Source organism: Gobio gobio (genome assembly GCF_949357685.1).
Source record: "Gobio gobio genome assembly, chromosome: 12".
NCBI classification, from domain to species: Eukaryota; Metazoa; Chordata; class Actinopteri; order Cypriniformes; family Gobionidae; genus Gobio; species Gobio gobio.
Window position 1 is genome coordinate 51826962 of NC_137105.1, and position 19045 is coordinate 51846006.

At 42.7% G+C, this 19045-nt stretch overlaps 1 protein-coding gene across 10 annotated transcripts in view; it reads right to left on the reverse strand.

The window, feature by feature from the left end:
* The window catches only part of ptprk (protein tyrosine phosphatase receptor type K), a 238751-nt gene that overhangs the window by 170801 nt on the left and 48905 nt on the right, over positions 1–19045 (reverse strand). For all 10 annotated transcript variants that reach the window (XR_013817575.1, XM_079830324.1, XM_079830320.1 and 7 more), the window contains exon 3: positions 6519–6790. Coding sequence is in view for 9 of the 10 variants with exons in the window: in XM_079830324.1 (XP_079686450.1) it covers positions 6519–6790 (272 nt within the window). In the remaining variant the exon portion in view is untranslated. The remainder of the gene's footprint in view (positions 1–6518; positions 6791–19045) is intronic.

Below are 19045 nucleotides of genomic sequence, written 5' to 3' on the forward strand. Positions count from 1 at the left end.
ATTGGCTCGATTTGAGTTTTGCCGACTTATCCTGGTTTAAATGTGGGAAAAACAGCTGAAAACGATACCAAATCTTGGGCTTAAGGTTATGGAAATCCCCACAATGACATGAATACACACACATGTGCTTGTGTTTCTCACCTAGATATATAAAACTGCCTGAAAAACCTGAAGATATGTTCCACATGAAAATTAAAAAGGCCAAACACATTATGGTGTATTAATAATAACGGGTTTAATTTGAAAACACTCTACATATTCAGGTAAACGTGTGTGTGTGTTTATGTGTGTGTGTGTGTGTGTGTGTGTGTGTGTTTGTGTTGGTTAGTGAAGCTGAGTGAGAAAGATAAGATATTCTTCTGTATTCTTCAGACATACACACACATATTATACACTTCCTCAAACACTCACATCATACATCACACACACACACACACACACACACACACACACACACACACACACACACACACACACACACACACACACACACACACACACACACACACACACACACACACACACACACACACACACACACACACACTGTCTGTACACTAATCTGAGCTTGTGACGACTTATAAATTACTGCTATGCTGGACACAAGATAAAACATTGTGTGTGTGTGTTTGTGTGTGTGTGTTTGTGTGTGTGTGTGTGTGTGTGTGTGTGTGTGTGTGTGTGTTCTGACCTTGACTAAATGTGAGCTCTCTATCACAAAACACCCCTAGCCTTTATCTAACACACACACACACAAAATCACTCCCCTCACACCTTCTTCCGAACCCCTCCGGGATCTCCTGCCCTGAGGGATCTTGTTTTGGGAGAAGGTGGGAAATCGCCATTCACACGGAGCTGTGAACCCTGGGAAACGTGCAAGACCTTCTTTAACCAATGGCTAGATGTACACAATGCAGTGGTGGTCAAAATAACCTTCACCAATAATTATCCTCAACACTGATAGTAGAATTACAGGCAGTAGTTTCAGCATGCCTTCAATCATTTTAACTAAAACGTATTTTAACCATGAAAATCATGAATTTAACAGCTGAATTACACAGGGCTTCCTTTACATGATCAGTCGCTCGAGGAACTAGTCAAATATTTAATTTAGCACATCCCTAATTACACATACAAATACTCACTATAGTGTGTGAGTTAAACAAACACGCATGTTTTATTCTCCTAGTTGATGTTAACCTCCAGCTTGCCTTCCATCTTCAAAGGGGAGATGTTTCATGAATATATTGGGTTGTTTCAAATATTGAACATCACAGAGTAACACAAGCTACATAAATTAAATATTACCATAACTATATAATGTGCACGAGTTCCCTGAAGTGGCATCATAATGTAAACAATGATCATCATGAATATACCTGACATGACTTACAGTAACAACAAAAACATGCCAAAGCGAGACTTTGTTTTTCATTTTAAAATGACAATTTCAGCAGCATTCGGCTGGTATGAGAGTGGCCGTAAACAGGACACACACACACACACACACGCTAGAGCGAGCACAAGAAATAAGAACAGACTTCATCTGGGAACAGGCTCTTTAAAAATAACTTATTGGGACTCTTTTCCCAGTCATCTCAATGGCAATAAGTGTCCCGATCAACCTGAATTCACCCTATTAAAACACATATGACCAAAATCCTATATCACAATAAGAATAATTTTATTTCACGATAACAATATATATCACAAGTGTTATTTTTGCTTTAAATAAAGTTATGATTCATGAATTGAAATGTCATAAATCACATAAATTTCAAAATCACATAAAAAATACAATACTAGGCCAACTAACATAATTAATAAAACTCAAGCGCACAGTCAGTGATGAAATATAGGAACAAAGAAAATAGTTATAAGCAATAGGACAAAAAACTACAATAGAAACAAAGCAGGTTTATTAGGCTGCTGTCACTTTAAGAGCGAACGCACTGATCTAATACACTGACACACATGCACTTTCTTTCTCAACCATTTACATTCACTTATGACATAAACAACATATAAGTGTGTGTATTTGTGTGTATTTCTAAACAGTACGCATTCAAACAATAAGCTTTTAAGATGACACAGAACGAAAACGCCATGTGTCGTAAACCGCGATCGAGGCGATAGTCTAAAATCTCTACCGGTTGGCAAATATTTATCGGTATATCGCCCACCCCGCTTTACAAAACACGACACAAGTCTAGTAAGTCATTAGCCACGTTTCCGTTGCAGACTTTTGCAATATTTTCTAAATGTCGATAAAAAACTATTGTGAAATGACGGCGTTTCCATTAACCGATGTTAACTGGTTAATGCATTAATGGGAAGGAAAGCCCCTTATACTTGAGTATGAGGTGTTTCTGGCCATTTCTCCCTCATATCTGCTTCAAGGTCTTCATGATAATGTGGCATTTCTTTGTGGTCTAGAATCCAGTTGTCTAAGTTTAATAAAGAACTCTGTCTCGTCTTCTGTCCAAACATACCGTGTAATTTTTAAAGAATAATCGACTTTTACATTCACCAGATGACCTGTAAATGCAATAAAAAACTGTTTCTGTTGCAGTTTTGCGAAAATTTCCTTTTTTGAATTGCCTGAAAAACCACCTCATGCGAGCGTAAAAACTTTTTTGGCGATACATGGGATTTTTTGCGGAATTGGCGCGTTTACATTGGGCATATTTGCAATTTCAATTTGCGCTAATGGAAACACGGCTTGTTTGGCCAAAGCCAAAAGCCTCCTGTTTTATTCTTATTTCTTGTTCTTGAGAAAATATTTCAAGAATTGCATGTCTAGTCTGTAAAAAAATTGTCTTAACTTTCTTACATTTTCTTCATTTAAGATCATCCAGCTCATCAATGAGCATGTAAGGGGCCGTTTACACAAAAAGTTTTCCGTTTTTAGTTTTTGGCCGTTCTTTTAAACGACAACAGCATTTTGGGGGTCTGGAAATGCAAGCTTTTAAAAAACGGGTTTCAAAGTGGACGTTTTTGAAAACGATACCGTTATCGTCTCTGTGTAAACCACAAAAACACAAATTTATGCACATGCGTATTTAGTCTACAGGCGCGTAGTGTTTCTTTACAAACTGGCAGTCTACTGGTTCTGCCAGGTCACGCTAGTCAAGCTCGCATCAGCTGACTGTCAGCTGATCACGTCTACCTATAGGAAAACGATGTCTATCACAGCATACATATAAGCTCCTTCAGTATCAGCAGCTATCACGTTCTCCAGAGCTCATTTACCCTCCTCCATCCCCAGCTCCTCTCGTCAGGATTTGGTATTTTGATTCCTCTTGAATCAGACTAAATTTAATACATTCAATATTGACATTAATGATATCTGCAATACATTATGTTGGTTCTGTTTACCCTTATTGCTGCTCTTCCTGCTCTTATCAATGCTAGGCCGCCAATCCAAACTATATGCTAATAGTCAATCAATCATCTGTGATGATAGTGGTCCTGACAGAAACAGTGGATCCGCGTGAACGGGAACGTTTTGAGAACGTTGTCGTCTCTATGTGAAAAATGCATTACTGTTATGTAGCCATACCCTAAAGTTCAGATTCTATATTTTTGGTAAAGTGAGTGAATAATTTATTAGTTAATTAGACAAGCAATTTAGCTGTGAAGGTTAAAACACACACACACACACACACACACACACACACACACATGCTTGCATGTTTGCATCCTCAAAGAACATTATTGAAGAACAAACACATCATCCGCCAGAGAAACCACAAAGGAACATGAATGTTATTTGGCTTGGAAGACATAAAAACACAAGAAAAACAACTCCTTCTCTCAAGTTTAACGACTGCGGCTGGATATTCAATCATTCATGAGAACTGAAGGATGACCAAAGACGACGTGCAACACGTTAACTCAGTCCCTTTGACAACATTAATGACGGCGGACGCGACCGACTTCCTCAAACGCTTCAGTTCTGCGCTTTGGCGTGATTTCAGACAATCTGACATTGAATAATTAAGAGTAAGTGAGGGCAGGTGTCCAGCTCATTAAGCCAGTCCGTTTGAGGTGGAGACTAACGATCGGATCGGGGAAGTGTAGCGCCTCGGGGGGGATGAAGACTCCCTCGGGAGTCACGCACAGAGAAAACAAAACCAAAGCGAACGGGGTCTTAAGCTAAAATAAACTGGACTCCAGCAACAGATCTGACTCATCAGTGTCTAATTAAAGGGGACAAGAAATAACAAGCCCACACCAGGGTTTAGAGATGGACTGCGAGCGAGAGAGCGTAATAAAGGGACGTAACATGCCTGGACTCATTAGAAGGGACACGTCTCCGGGGCTTTATGGGGGCAGCAGGTGGAATATACTCTATATTGTGAGAAATTAAACCCAGACATGAAGAAACAAGCCCTCCTGATCCATTAGCTCGTCTCGGAAATATCATGCAATATTAATCACAACAGCGGCTCCTCAGAGCGGGACGTGCAATGCCAGCAGACGGCCAGTAGAGGCCCTCCAGGTGTGTTTACATACAGGGCTGAAGCAAACAGACGGACACTATAAAGACACATCAAGAAACTGTATCGTCAGTGTTTAAAATTCTGTCTCTCTCACACACACACACAGAGAGAGAGAGCGAGATCAGTCAGGACTCCCAATTAGTCTGAACACAGACGGAGGCTTTCAGTATTCACCGTCTCACACACACACACACACACTGAAGCAGAACAACCCGTCAGATCACACACACGCACGGAAAACACTGACACATACACACAGAAGAGAAGAGACTGATCATATTCAGTAGACGGGACAGGAAAAAGCTCTTGTATTGAAAAGCAAAAGTCCCGTGAAGAAGCTCCGCTGACGCAGAGAGACGTTTCACCAGTAACTCTTTTTGTGAATTTTAACATTAAATAAACGTTTCATGACTGAACTACAGAGCCGCTACATTCTCATAGCTCAGAGTCAGACGGTCACACTTAAACTAAACCAGCTCTGCCTACGAGCAGAGCATCCATTGTGCTGCTGTTCCTCATACTTGTGTTTAAAGGGCTTGACGCCAGGAATGCGTCACCTCTTGGACTTCAGGAGAAAAATATTTTGAATTTCTAGCTCAGAGTTTGAGGTAAAAGTCTTGAGAAGATTCCTTCAGTTTCTAGTCAAAGATGAACTGGTGGGACGTCATTTCGAACCAAGCGGAAACCTCCCGCGGTCTCTCTTGAATCCAACACGGAAGTGACTTAAACTGCAGATCATCGACTGGCTCCAGAAGGGAGTCAAATCTGTATCTCCCCCATGTTAAAATGTCAAACTTTACAGCAGAAGAACACTTGTTTAAAGCCTGGATCAAAAAGTGGTTTTGGTCAACACGGCTAATTTTGCCCTTTATGAGGACTGTGAATAGGGTGAATTGTTTTATAACTCATCCGTTTAAATCATGGGTGTGGGACAAGACCCACCCACTTTTTACGATCAATGATATTGGACCCACTCACTTTTATCATCTCTAATCCAGCACATGTCTGTTCACCTTCCCCTAACCGATAAACACTTATTATTAAACATGTTAGACGCTTTATTTCCACTTTTTAATATTTTCTAAATTTTTATTGAAAAAAAATGCCTTTCCGATCTGATATGTGATGGGAAAAGGGAGTAGAGTGAGTTCGGCAAAAGGCGGATTCGAACCGCGGTTCGATTTGCATCAAAACATGATGCCATGTCTCAGCCCTACACTATTGGTGATCTTAATGATACAGTGATTTCCATAATTTTGTCTGTCCCAACCAGACGTTTAGCAAACAAGGCAATATTTGCACTTAATGTTAATGGCATCTACTCCAGTAAAAATTTTCTGAGAGAGGACCCACCCACATTTTTTTTGCTGCTTCCGACGCCCATGGTTTAAATTATATTAAGCCTTAAAGTTCTGCATAATTAAGGGGCGTGGCCACTTGAGTGACAGGTGGATTGCCACTATGGTTGCGCTAGGTGGGCGTGGTTTCAGCAACCAGTCACCTCAGCTCCACCCACGTCCCGCCTCTTTGCCCATTTTCAGTTATCCGGGATTGACGCGTTGCCAAGATGGCGACAAGTGGCTTTAGGCTTCAGAAACGCTCTTCAGAAACCTACGGGTGACGTCACGGACACTACATCCATATTTTTTTATTTGAACAAAATCTTCGTTTCAGGAGTTCGAAACTGAATAAAGCAACTTTCCAGAAAAGTTTGCTCCAGCTGGTAAACACCTTTGAACTCCCATTGGTCCGTGTTGATGATGTAATAGGTGGGTGTAGCTTTGAGGCCCCGCCCTCTTGGAGGTGTACATTTACATATTCATCTAATCGTTGCTCTCAGCAGTGTGGACAATGTTTCGCAAATGCATTTCAAACATCTTTTTACCCATAAGCGAAGAACAACAAAGAACTTCGCCATCAGTATATTAGGGCGTTTAGCATCTTTGTGTCTCTGATCTATCTCGCCTATAGAAAACAAACCACGTCTTTTGATTGGCTGGACGATTCGCTCACCTGATACTCATTGGGCCAAAAGGTGCTGACGGCGAGCTCCGCCTTCATCCAGCCTCGGCCTGTGCAGGAAGTGACGTTCCAGATGGGGTTGGCCAGCGGCCCTTTATTGACCTTCACCAGGATGTTGAGCGTCCCGGGGCTGGAGCCGTCCGGGCAGTACAGCAGGTAGTTGAAGTCGATGCAGTGAGTGTCGTTTTCCTTCATCACGGGCAGCTGCAGGCGAGCCTTTTCTCCGTAATCGTGCTGTGAGGTGTCCACCATCATGTACGAGCCTGGAAGAACGGAGAGAGGAAACACGTGTGAAGAACTGGAAAGTGTACAAAGAGAAACCAGAGAAACCATTTCCTACATAGGCAGCATCCTCACTGAAATGAAACCTTATGACTGAAATGAATCAATGAGTCGATATTGATTTTTAAAATCGCATGATCGCTGCATGACATCACTCACTGCGCTCGACTGAACAACTTTAGTAGCTTTAATAAGAACACATTTCTTAACTGAATGCTGATACTAATGCTAATATGGTGGAGTTCGTCAGCAGTCATGGGCGGAGTCTATGTTAATAGGGTGGAGACCATCAGCAGTCAAGGGTGGAGTCTATGCTAATAGAGTGGAGTCTGTCAGTATTCATGGGCGGGGTCTATGTTAATTGGGTGGAGTCCGTCAGCTGTCATGGGGGGAGTCTATGTTAATAGGGCTGAGTCCATCAGCAGCCGCGGGCGGAGTCTATGCTAATAGGCCAAAGTCCGTCAGCAGTCGTGGGTGGGGTTTATGCTAATAGGGTGGAGTCCATCAGCAGTTGTGGGCAGGGCCTATGCTAATAGGGCAGAGTCTGTCAGCAGTCTTTTGCGGGGTCTATGCTAATAAGGTGGAGTCCGTTAGCAGTCTTTTGCGGGGTCTATGCTAATAGGGCGGAGTCCATCAGCAGTCTTTTGCGGGGTCTATGCCAATAGGGTGGAGTCGGTCAGTAGTTGTGGGCAGGGCCTATGCTTATAGGGCGGAGTCCATAAGCAGTCATGGGCAGGGTCTATGCTAATAGGGTGGAGTCTGTCACCAGTCGTGGGCAGGGTCTATTCTTATAGGGCGGAGTCCATAAGCAGTCATGGGCAGGGTCTATGCTAATAGGTTGGAGTCCGTTAGCAGTTGTGGGCATGGCCTATGCTAATAGGGCGGAGTCCGTCAGCAGTCTTTTGCGGGGTCTATGCCAATAGGGTGGAGTCGGTCAGTAGTTGTGGGCAGGGCCTATGCTTATAGGGCGGAGTCCATAAGCAGTCATGGGCAGGGTCTATGCTAATAGGGTGGAGTCTGTCACCAGTCGTGGGCAGGGTCTATTCTTATAGGGCGGAGTCCATCAGCAGTCATGGGCAGGGTCTATGCTAATAGGGCGGAGTCCGTCAGCAGTCTTTTGCGGGGTCTATGCTAATAGGGTGGAGTCCGTTAGCAGTCTTTTGCGGGGTCTATGCTAATAGGGCGGAGTCCGTCAGCAGTCTTTTGCGGGGTCTATGCTAATAGGGTGGAGTCGGTCAGTAGTTGTGGGCAGGGCCTATGCTTATAGGGCGGAGTCCATCAGCAGTCATGGGCAGGGTCTATGGTAATAGGGTGGAGTCTGTCACCAGTCGTGGGCAGGGTCTATTCTTATAGGGCGGAGTCCATCAGAAGTCATAGGCAGGGTCTATGCTAATAGGGTGGAGTCTGTCACCAGTCGTGGGCGGGGTCTATGCTAATAGGGTGGAGTCTGTCACCAGTCGTGGGTGGGGTCTATGCTAATAGGGTGGAGTCTGTCACCAGTCGTGGACGGGGTCTATGCTAATAGGGTGAAGTCTGTCACCAGTCGTGGGCAGGGTCTATGCTAATAGGGTGGAGTCTGTCACCAGTCGTGGGCGGGGTCTATGCTAATAGGGGGAGTCTGTCACCAGTCGTGGGCGGGGTCTATGCTAATAGGGTGGAGTCTGTCACCAGTCGTGGGTGGGGTCTATGCTAATAGGGTGGAGTCTGTCACCAGTCGTGGGCGGGGTCTATGCTAATAGGGTGAAGTCTGTCACCAGTCGTGGGCGGGGTCTATGCTAATAAGGCAGAGTCTGTCACCAGTCGTGGGCGGAGTCTATGCTAATAGGGTGGAGTCTGTCAGCAGCTGTGGGCGGGGCCTAAGCATTTGTGATGTTACATTGAATAAAATTTTAAACGGCTTATTCTGAGACACTGCTTATGATTTATGGGTTTAAAAAAAGAGCAGTGGGTGGATTTTTACCATTATAGAGTGGTTGTGTACACACATTTATGTTCAAACACCATGTAAATGTGAATTTTGCTTTAAGGATCATATGCCCAGTCCTGCCCGCGATTGTGTTGTAATAAACCAAAAATAAAGAGTAGAGCAAATTTCACAAAGCCACACCAAGGAATGTACAAAACGTTGAGTGAGTATCGTTGGCTGAAAAGCCAGTGAAGAAAACAAATTGCTTGGGAAATCATGCTAGATATAAACTCAGACATGAGGACACAATATTTCTGAACTTCAGAATCAAAGACTCGTACGCTGGGCAGCTGGCCGTGTGCTGATCACAGAACGCTTTCATTATCCTCCACCGGAGAAATGCTTTCCGGCCATCGGCCAAGACGGACGGGGCCGCACAGGATCTGGTTCCAGTTCTTTAAGCATGTGATTGCACTGAGACGAGAAGATTTCAAATCCCAAACACCCAGAGGACGGACATCAGGCGGCGAGAGGACAGACTTCACCACCATTTGTCCACATGAACATGCATCTGTTCATCTGTCTCTGCACGGCCAGAATGAGAGATGACCAGCTCTCGCTCTCTCTCTGCTCTTCCCTCCCGGATCTTCTCGTTCTCTCTCTCTTCTTTGATCCTCATCTTCTGTCAGTTGCTAGACATAAAGTCTAGATGAAATTCATCCCATCTACTGCCTAAATAAATGCCCGTGGCCATGTTGTGTGCAGCTCATCCGGTGCATGTTATTCCAGATTCAGATTCTTTCAGCTGTAATCATTTTCTCTGTCTCTGAAATCACTTTTGACTATCTTTATGTAACCATTAGTCATGTGGGTTGGGAACAATACTCTTACATACACTCACCTAAAGGATTATTGGGAACACATACTAATACTGTGTTTGAGCCCCTTTCGCCTTCAGAACTGCCTGAATTCTGCGTGGCATTGATTCAACAAGGTGCTGAAAGCATTCTTTAGAAATGTTGGCCCATATTGATAGGAGAGCATCTTGCAGTTGATGGAGATTTGTGGGATGCACATCCAGGGCACGAAGCTCCCGTTCCACCACATCCCAAAGATGCTCTATTGGGTTGAGATCTGGTGACTGTGGGGCCATTTTAGTTCAGTGAACTCATTGTCATGTTCAAGAAACCAGTTTGAAATGATTGGAGCTTTGTGACGGTGCATTATCCTGCTGGAAGTAGCCATCAGAGGATGGGGACATGGTGCTCATAAAGGGATGGACATGGGCAGAAACAATGCTCAGGTAGGCCGTGGCATTTAAACCATGCCCAATTGGCACTAAGGGGCCTAAAGTGTGCAAAGAAAACATCCCCCACACCATTACACCACCACCACCAGCCTGCACAGTGGGAACACGGCATGATGGATCCATGTTCTCATTCTGTTTACGCCAAATTCTGACTCTACCATCTGAATGTCTCAACAGAAATCGAGACTCATCAGACCAGGCAACATTTTTCCAGTCTTCAACTGTCCAATTTTGGTGAGCTTGTGCAAATTGTCGCCTCTTTTTCCTCTTTGTAGTGGAGATGAGTGGTACCCGGTGGGGTCTTCTGCTGTTGTAGCCCATCCGCCTCAAGGTTGTGTGTGTTGTGGCTTCACAAATGCTTTGCTGCATACCTCGGTTGTAACGAGTGGTTATTTCAGTCAAAGTTGCTCTTCTATCAGCTTGAATCAGTCGGCCCATTCTCCTCTGACCTCTAGCATCAACAAGGCATTTTCTCCCACAGGACTGCCGCATACTGGATGTTTTTCCCTTTTCACACCATTCTTTGTAAACCCTAGAAATGGTTGTGTGTGAAAATCCCAGTAACTGAGCAGATTGTGAAATACTCAGACCGGCCCGTCTGGCACCAACAACCATGCCACGCTCAAAATTGCTTAAATCCCCTTTCTTTCCCATTCTGACATTCAGTGTGGAGTTCAGGAGATTGTCTTGACCAGGACCACACCCCTAAATGCATTGAAGCAACTGCCATGTGATTGGTTGATTAGATAATTGCATTAATGAGAAATTGAACAGGTGTTCCTAATAATCCTTTAGGTGAGTGTATAACAGAGTCAAACGATTGCATCCAATGGGAATGGGCTGGACACTATCTGGGCTTTGACAATATATCCTCAGAGTGAAGCAGAATAATATAATTTCCACTCTTTTAACAATAACAGCTCAGTCTGGTGTGTGTTGAAGCACTGCTGCTCATCTCCAGGAAAGGTTTCTACACACAGACTGGAGTGTGTTTGCTTCTCAAGCCACCAGTGGCGCTCACACGGACATTGACTCCTACACCTCCTCTGTATTGGATCATATCAATACCACCATTGACAGTGTTACAACCCAGAAACAGATCACCACATACCCAAATCAGAAGCCATGGATGAACAGGGAAGTGCGACTCCTGCTGAAGTCACGCAATACTGCCTTCAGATCAGGAGATGCACAAGCCTACAGCGCATCCAGAGCAAACCTGAAGAGGGGCATCAAAAAGGCCAAGCACTGCTACAAGCTAAAGATAGAGGGTCACTTTTCCAACTCTGACCCTCGACGCATGTGGCAGGGCATCCAGGCCATCAGTGACTACAAACCCCCCCACTCCACCCCCGCAGCCACTGATGTCAACTTCCTGAACGAGCTAAATCACTTTTACGCTCGTTTTGAAAGAGACAACAGAGAAACTGCCACCAAGCTCAAACCCTCAGCTGACCCACCAATCACACTCTCCTCCACAGATGTCTGCAAGTCACTGAGCCGGATCAGCGCGCACAAGGCTGCTGGACCAGACAACATCCCTGGTCGTGTTCTCAGGGCATGTGCGGAGCAGCTCGCTGAGGTTTTTACAGACATTTTCAACCTGTCTCTTGCCCAAGCAGCTGTACCTTCATGCTTTAAACGCACGTCCATTGTGCCAGTGCCAAAACACTCTAACCCGAGGTGCCCTAATGACTACCGCCCTGTAGCACTCACACCCATCGTCATGAAGTGCTTTGAGCGGCTGGTCCTGGAACACCTAAAAGACTCTCTACCATCCACATTGGACTCACACCAGTTTGCCTACCGCAGCAATAGGAGCACAGAGGATGCCGTTTCCATGGCACTGCACTCTGTGCTCACTCACCTGGACAATAAGAACACTTACGCACGCATGCTGTTTGTTGACTTCAGCTCAGCATTCAACACTGTCATCCCAACCAAGTTAATAGCCAAACTTGGAGACCTGGGCATCAATACCTCAATGTGCAACTGGATTTTGGACTTCCTAACTGACAGACCCCAGAATGTTCGTTCAGGATCCACCTGCTCCACATCCATCACACTCAACACTGGTGTACCACAGGGCTGTGTGCTAAGTCCGTTTCTCTACTCCCTCTTCACCGCCGACTGCAAGCCTGTGTATGGATCTAATTCTATCGTCAAGTTTGCGGACGACACAACGGTGATTGGTCTCATCAGCAACAACGATGAGACTGCCTATAGGGAGGAGATCCAGCACCTGGCCACATGGTGCGCTGATAATAACCTGCTCCTCAACACCACCAAAACGAAGGAGCTCATCGTGGACTTCAGGAAGGAGTCAAGAGGCACACACGACACCATCCACATCAATGGAATGGCTGTTGAACGTGTCTCCAGTTTCAAGTTCCTGGGGATCCACATCTCGGCGGACATGTCGTGGACGACCAACACCTCCAGCCTGGTCAAGAAGGCTCACCAGCGCCTCTTCTTCCTGAGGACACTGAGGAAGAATCAGCTCTCCTCGGCTATCCTGGTGAACTTCTATCGCTGCGCAATAGAAAGTATCCTGACCAACTGTGTGGCAGTATGGTATGGGAGCTGCTCTGTTGCGGAGCGCAAGGCACTGCAGCGGGTGGTGAAAACTGCCCAGCGCATCACAGGGACTCCACTACCTGCCATCGAGCACATCCAGAGGAAACGCTGTCTGCATCGAGCTCGCAGCATCCTCAAGGACTCCTCTCACCCAGCCCACAGACTGTTTTCTCTCCTGCCCTCCGGCAGGCGTTTCAGGATCCACCGGACCAGGACCAGCAGACTTAAGAACAGTTTTTTCCCCAGAGCTGTCTCTTTACTGAACTCAAACCCCCGCTGATCCACTTCCCTCATATACTGATAACTCTCCTACCTCACATCCACCTTCACTTTGTTATTTGCACTACCGACTCTTTATTACAGTAACAACTGTTTACTTATTCATTTTGCACTACCACACCGTAACTGGATTATGCTCATTTGCACTGCCGACTGTTATTTACAGTACCTACTGTTTACATTTGTATTTTGCACCGTACTTCTAACTGTAATATGCAATCACTTCCACTGCACTTTTACACTTTTTTTCGGATAGCTTCTGTCCATAATTTATTGCACTACCTTAATCCACTGCCATATTCCTCATTTTAGCCTAACATATCATTGTATACCTCTATCTGTAAAATTCTGTTTATAGTAATAGCCATCTGTATATTATATTATATTCATAGTACATATCCACCTGTAAATTCTGTTTATAGTATTAACCATCTGTATATTATTCACTGTACATATTCACCTGTAAATTCTGTTTATAGTAATAACCATCTCTCTATTTATAGACATATTTATATATACTCAGTACATATCCATGTCCTGCACTTATGCAAACGTTGTATATCCTGCACTTGCTGCTATTGCACTTCTGGTTAGACCTAAACTGCATTTCGTTGCCTTGTACTTGTACTTGTGTAATGACAATAAAGTTGAATCTAATCTAATCTAATCTAATCTTTCATTTCCATTGAGAGTCTAAACCAGTGATCATTTAGACAGGGATAGCCGGGTTATTCCGGAGACGGATGTAATGGTGTAGAAGTTGCCGAGCAGAGCTTTCATTGGGGCTTTATTTGCAGATGAGGCAGATCCCCGAGATCTCCTCTGTGAGAGCATCTGCTTCTCTTTCTCTCTCTCTACAGGTGAGCTCTGGGGGCTTTCATACGTATAGAGTTTGGATCAGACCACCGGGATGTGGGAGATGGCAAATCAAATGCAAATTGGCCAAGAGCTGCTGTCAACCCCACCAATTATATCCATCTCCTGACTTCACCGCTCCAAATCTCACTGCAAGACTGACATGATTCATACAGGATTTAGAAAATCTCAATACAAGTCCTGCATTTACTGACTCACATACTTCCTTCACACTTTCATCACTGTCAAAATACTGATGACCTATTTTTTTTAAAAGAATACAGAAATATTTTGCAGAAAAACAACTACCCGTCCTTTCTGTGTCTATAGCAACACTTAATATATGAAACGCTCCACAGCCATATTCTTGTATACTTATGTACTTGGTATATTTCCTGCATACATTTGTCAAAATATTCAGCATGAATATCATTTATAGCCATACTGAAGACGACAATGGATGCAGTGTGCTTGCAGAGAGACTCCGCCCACACGCTCTTCTGATTGGCTATGATTTTTGATTGATTTGGTTGCGAGTGCAGTTTGCTTACAGAGACTCCGCCCACACGCTCTTCTAATTGGCTGTGATTTTTGATTGATTTGGTTGCGAGTGCAGTTTTCTTGCAGAAAGACTCCGCCCACAAGCTCTTCTGATTGGCTGTGATTTTTGATTGATTTGGTTGCGAGTGCAGTTTTCTTGCAGAAAGACTCCGCCCACAAGCTCTTCTGATTGGCTGTGATTTTTGATTGATTTGGTTGCGAGTGCAGTTTTCTTGCAGAAAGACTCCGCCCACAAGCTCTTCTGATTGGCTGTGATTTTTGATTGATTTGGTTGTGAGTGCAGTGCGCTTGCAGAGAGACTCCGCCCACACGCTCTTCTGATTGGCCGTGATTTTTGATTGATTTGGTTGCGAGTGCAGTTTTCTTGCAGAAAGACTCCGCCCACAAGCTCTTCTGATTGGCTGTGATTTTTGATTGATTTGGTTGCGAGTGCAGTTTTCTTGCAGAAAGACTCCGCCCACAAGCTCTTCTGATTGGCTGTGATTTTTGATTGATTTGGTTGCGAGTGCAGTTCACTTGCAGAGAGACTCCGCCCACACGCTCTTCTGATTGGCTGTGATTTTGGATTGATTTTTTTGTGAATGATGTGCGCTTGCAAAGAGACTCCGCCCACACATTTTCTGATTAGAGCCATTATAAGCAAATATTAGAATGACACCATTGACCAATCACAATCAAGTATTTCAGAGAGACCCGTATGAAAGCTAAATACGACCAGTGCAAACAGGAAGTTAAACTATCAGCTGGGCGTCTCAGGTAAGTGAACCCGCACCTTACAGCTGGAGCACAGAGCACTGGCGAATGCTGTGTAAGTGAATTGGCTCCAGGGGAAAGCAGAGCGCTCACAGCGAGACACTAATGACTGCAGGTGAGAACAGCCATGTGCATGTCAGGAGGTGTGTATGTGTGTGTGTGTGTGTGTGTGTGTGTGTGTGTGAGTGTGTGTGTGTCTTCTATAAACGCCCGTTGGGTAAACAGTCATTTCTTCCCGAAGGTCAAAGGTTGCTCACGTGAGCTAACCGGCGTATCCAGATGGCACTATCGTCCAGCCAAGAGTTACTGGCAGAAAATGAAACGGGTCCACGAGTGATTTTTGATTTATGTAAGAGCTCTCTTATGCACACGTGCTGGAGAATTTGGAGAAGTTTTGTGTGCTGATCATTAATCACTTCAGTGTAAAAGGAAGAAGAGAACGACGAGAGCAACGGCAGAAGGCTGGACATATTAGACGCGCGAGTTTGGCCGGCGCTCAAAGCCACAAGGAAACACGAACACAAGCGCTCCACAGAGCTCAGACCTCAGGCTGGTTTAGCGAGTACAGAGCTGGTTTGTGTTAGCATGCAACTAAACCACCACACCACTAATTACACACATCTACACCCAGACCAACTCTCTGCTTCAACCTCAAACCTCACGGATGAATCCAGCCAACCGTTCTCTCAAAGCTCCGCTGCAGACGCTCCTGAGCGGACGGAGGCCTATGGGATCCTAGAGCTGACTACATAATAGAATAAATACATAAATGAATATACAAATAAATGTAAAAAAAACCCATAAAATGTATATATAAATATACAAAGAAATGTAAACAAAATACATAAATGTATACATAAATAAATATACAAAGAAATGTAAAAAACTAACAAAAATAATGAGTATTTATACAATTATTTCCTTTTGTATAATATATTTTATATAATTTTTTTATATTTTTTCCACACATTTTTTTTTCCATTTATTTCTACATTTATGTATATTTGTATTTATGTCTACATTTATTTATTTATTTATATTTATTTATTTCCACATTTACTCTGAGCTTGATTGCTATGTCTGAGGTAAAACACGCCCCCTCATTACCATACAGACAAAGAAATGCAGAAATAAATGTAGACATAAATGTAGACATAAATACAAATATACATCAATAAATGTATAAATAAATAAATGTAGAAATAAATAAATGTGAAAATAAATAAATGTAGAAATAAATAAATGTGAAAATAAATACATGTAGAAATAAATAAATGTAGAAATAAACAAATGTAGAAATAAATAAATGTGAAAATAAATACATGTAGAAATAAATAAATGTGAAAATAAATAAATGTGAAAATAAATAAATGTAGAAATAAATAAATGTAGAAATAAATAAATGTAGAAATAACTACATGTAGAAATAAATAGATGTAGAAATAAATACATGTGAAAATAAATAAATGTAGAAATATATAAATGTTAAAATAAACAGATGTAGAAATAAACAAATGTAGAAATAAATAAATGTAGAAATAAATAAATATGAAAAATAAATAAATGTGGGGGAAATATAATTATACATAAATAAGGAAATAAAAGTATAAATACAGTTTTTAAAATTATAATTTGTTTTTTTTACATTTATTTATTTAGTCAGCTTTGGAATTCCATAGCTGTCTACATAGGGATAACGATGAAACGAAATAGAAACTCACTATGACTGATTAGAAAAGCTCTTCATGGGCAACAGCAACACAATCAAAGCTAACTAAGTACACACTAAAACGTTTTTAATACAGTTTTTTAGTAGTAGCCCGATATAGAATTTTTGAAAACTGATCCCGATATCCAAGAGAGCAGGAAGGCCAATGGCCGAAATAAAGCCAATATATATGATATCAGAACTGGCGTTCTCAACGCTTTCAAAATAAAAGCCCTGCTCGCTGTCAAAATAAAAGTCTGGCTTCCGACACATTAGCCAAACAGAGATACTTATCGGCCGATGCTGATCATTAAAAAATGCCATATATCGGCCATGGCGAAATATTGGTTGCCCACTACTTTTTTTTCCGCAATGCATTATGGGATTGCAATTAATACAGAAGAGCGTTTGTAAGACATGCATTTGACTTCACTTTGCTCATTACACAACTGAAATAACAGATTTCACGTCAGTGAGAGGTTTAGCAGCTGTGATTGATTGCTCATTGTTGTCGAGGCTTTGCAAGCAATGGAGGATATTAGCCAAAGTTTACCGTCTGCCAGTAAAAACGCTCCCTATTGTAAGGATTGCCGCGGGTTCATCACTGCAAATACAAATGTAATGCCAGTTATCTGCAAAGAAACGGTTTTGATTGGACAACAATTTGCATACGCCCCTGAGTGCAAGATGATGTCATCAACATTTCTGTTCTGTTTTCGCAGAAAGAAAGACTTTAAACGCAGTCTCTGCTGAAAGTACACTAGCACACAGATGACTGTAAAGCTAATAGACATGGAATAAAAGCCACAAAACTTCAATTTCAAGGGCTCTCTGAAGAATGGATCAGCTTGTGAGCTTTAAAAGACAGCAATTTACAGAGATGCCTCACACAGTGGAAAATAGGACAGCAGTTTGAAGAAAGTCTGAAACGGCAAAAAAAAAGGACATTTACTATAACAGAAAAAAATTATTTCTCTCAAAAAGTAATTCAGTAGAGCTCACAAAAACACCACGAAATGACAACAGAAGACAGCTTGAACTCTTGCTTAAGAGGCATTTCTTAAAGGCGCAGCAGCAAAAAAATGACCCGCGGTGCCTTTTTTGGCACAAAACGCCTTAAATATTATCAGTAGGCCTCAGGGGAAAATCAAACAATAATACAAAAAAGATATAATACGACCCCTTTGACTCAAGATGTTGAGAAATGAGCGAAGAAGAGAAACAGATATTGGGAAACAAGAAAGTGAGTAACAGAAGAAAACTACCAGGCATTACATCAACTATTAGATGTAAAACAGATGGTGTAGGAGTTGGACGCGAGCACAAATGTGCAGTGCATTATTATAGCGTGCTCAGAGGTCTGATGTTAAAGTCACTCCTCGGTGGAATCAGAGCATGACTGAGCAGGAAAAACAATGTTCTTGTTACACGTGAGTCAAAACGGCCCTGAATCCCACACATGCTGACACACCCAGAACATTCAGAAGAGAGACCAAACACTGTTTATATGGTTTTGCACCATTATTTCACTATATGCACAATTTGCACCCTCTCTCTGATGGTGTTAAACTCCATCAAAACCTCAACTATTTAATCAAAGACAAAACTGCATCGGTGGCACTTGAGAAAACCCAGCTTGTATTTCCAACAGGCAAAATGCCACCTCCACGAATCGATTGCAAATGTGACATTGATTTTATACACTAGTTCAACAAACAAAAGGGTGATAGCAAGTGATGTACATTTTAAGCACAGTATTGTCAGTAAGCTTTGCTGTATTTTGCAACAGAATAATAGTTCCAGTGAAAGCCACACAACTGTTGTGAGTCTCCAGCCAACACACAGCGGAGATTCATTAGTAAATTAATCTGTGGCTTTGAAAGAATTGCAAGAGTCAATGATTCAATCATAAATACAGCCACTTGCTTCATTACTGGATGGATGAATGAATAGATGGATGGATTGACAGATGGATGGATGGATGGAATAAATGAATGGATGGGTGAATGAATGGATGATGGATTGGCGGATAGACGAATAAATAGATGAATGAATGAACGAATGAATGAATGAATGAATGAATAAATGGATGAATGGATGGTTGAATGATGGATGGATGGATGGATGGAATGAATGAATGGATGGATGAATGGACAGATGGATGAATGGATGGATTAATGAAAAGATGGATGGATTGACAGATGAATGAATGGATGGATGGATGGATGGATGGATGGATGGACAGATGAATGGATGTATTGATGGATGAATGGACGGACGGATGAATG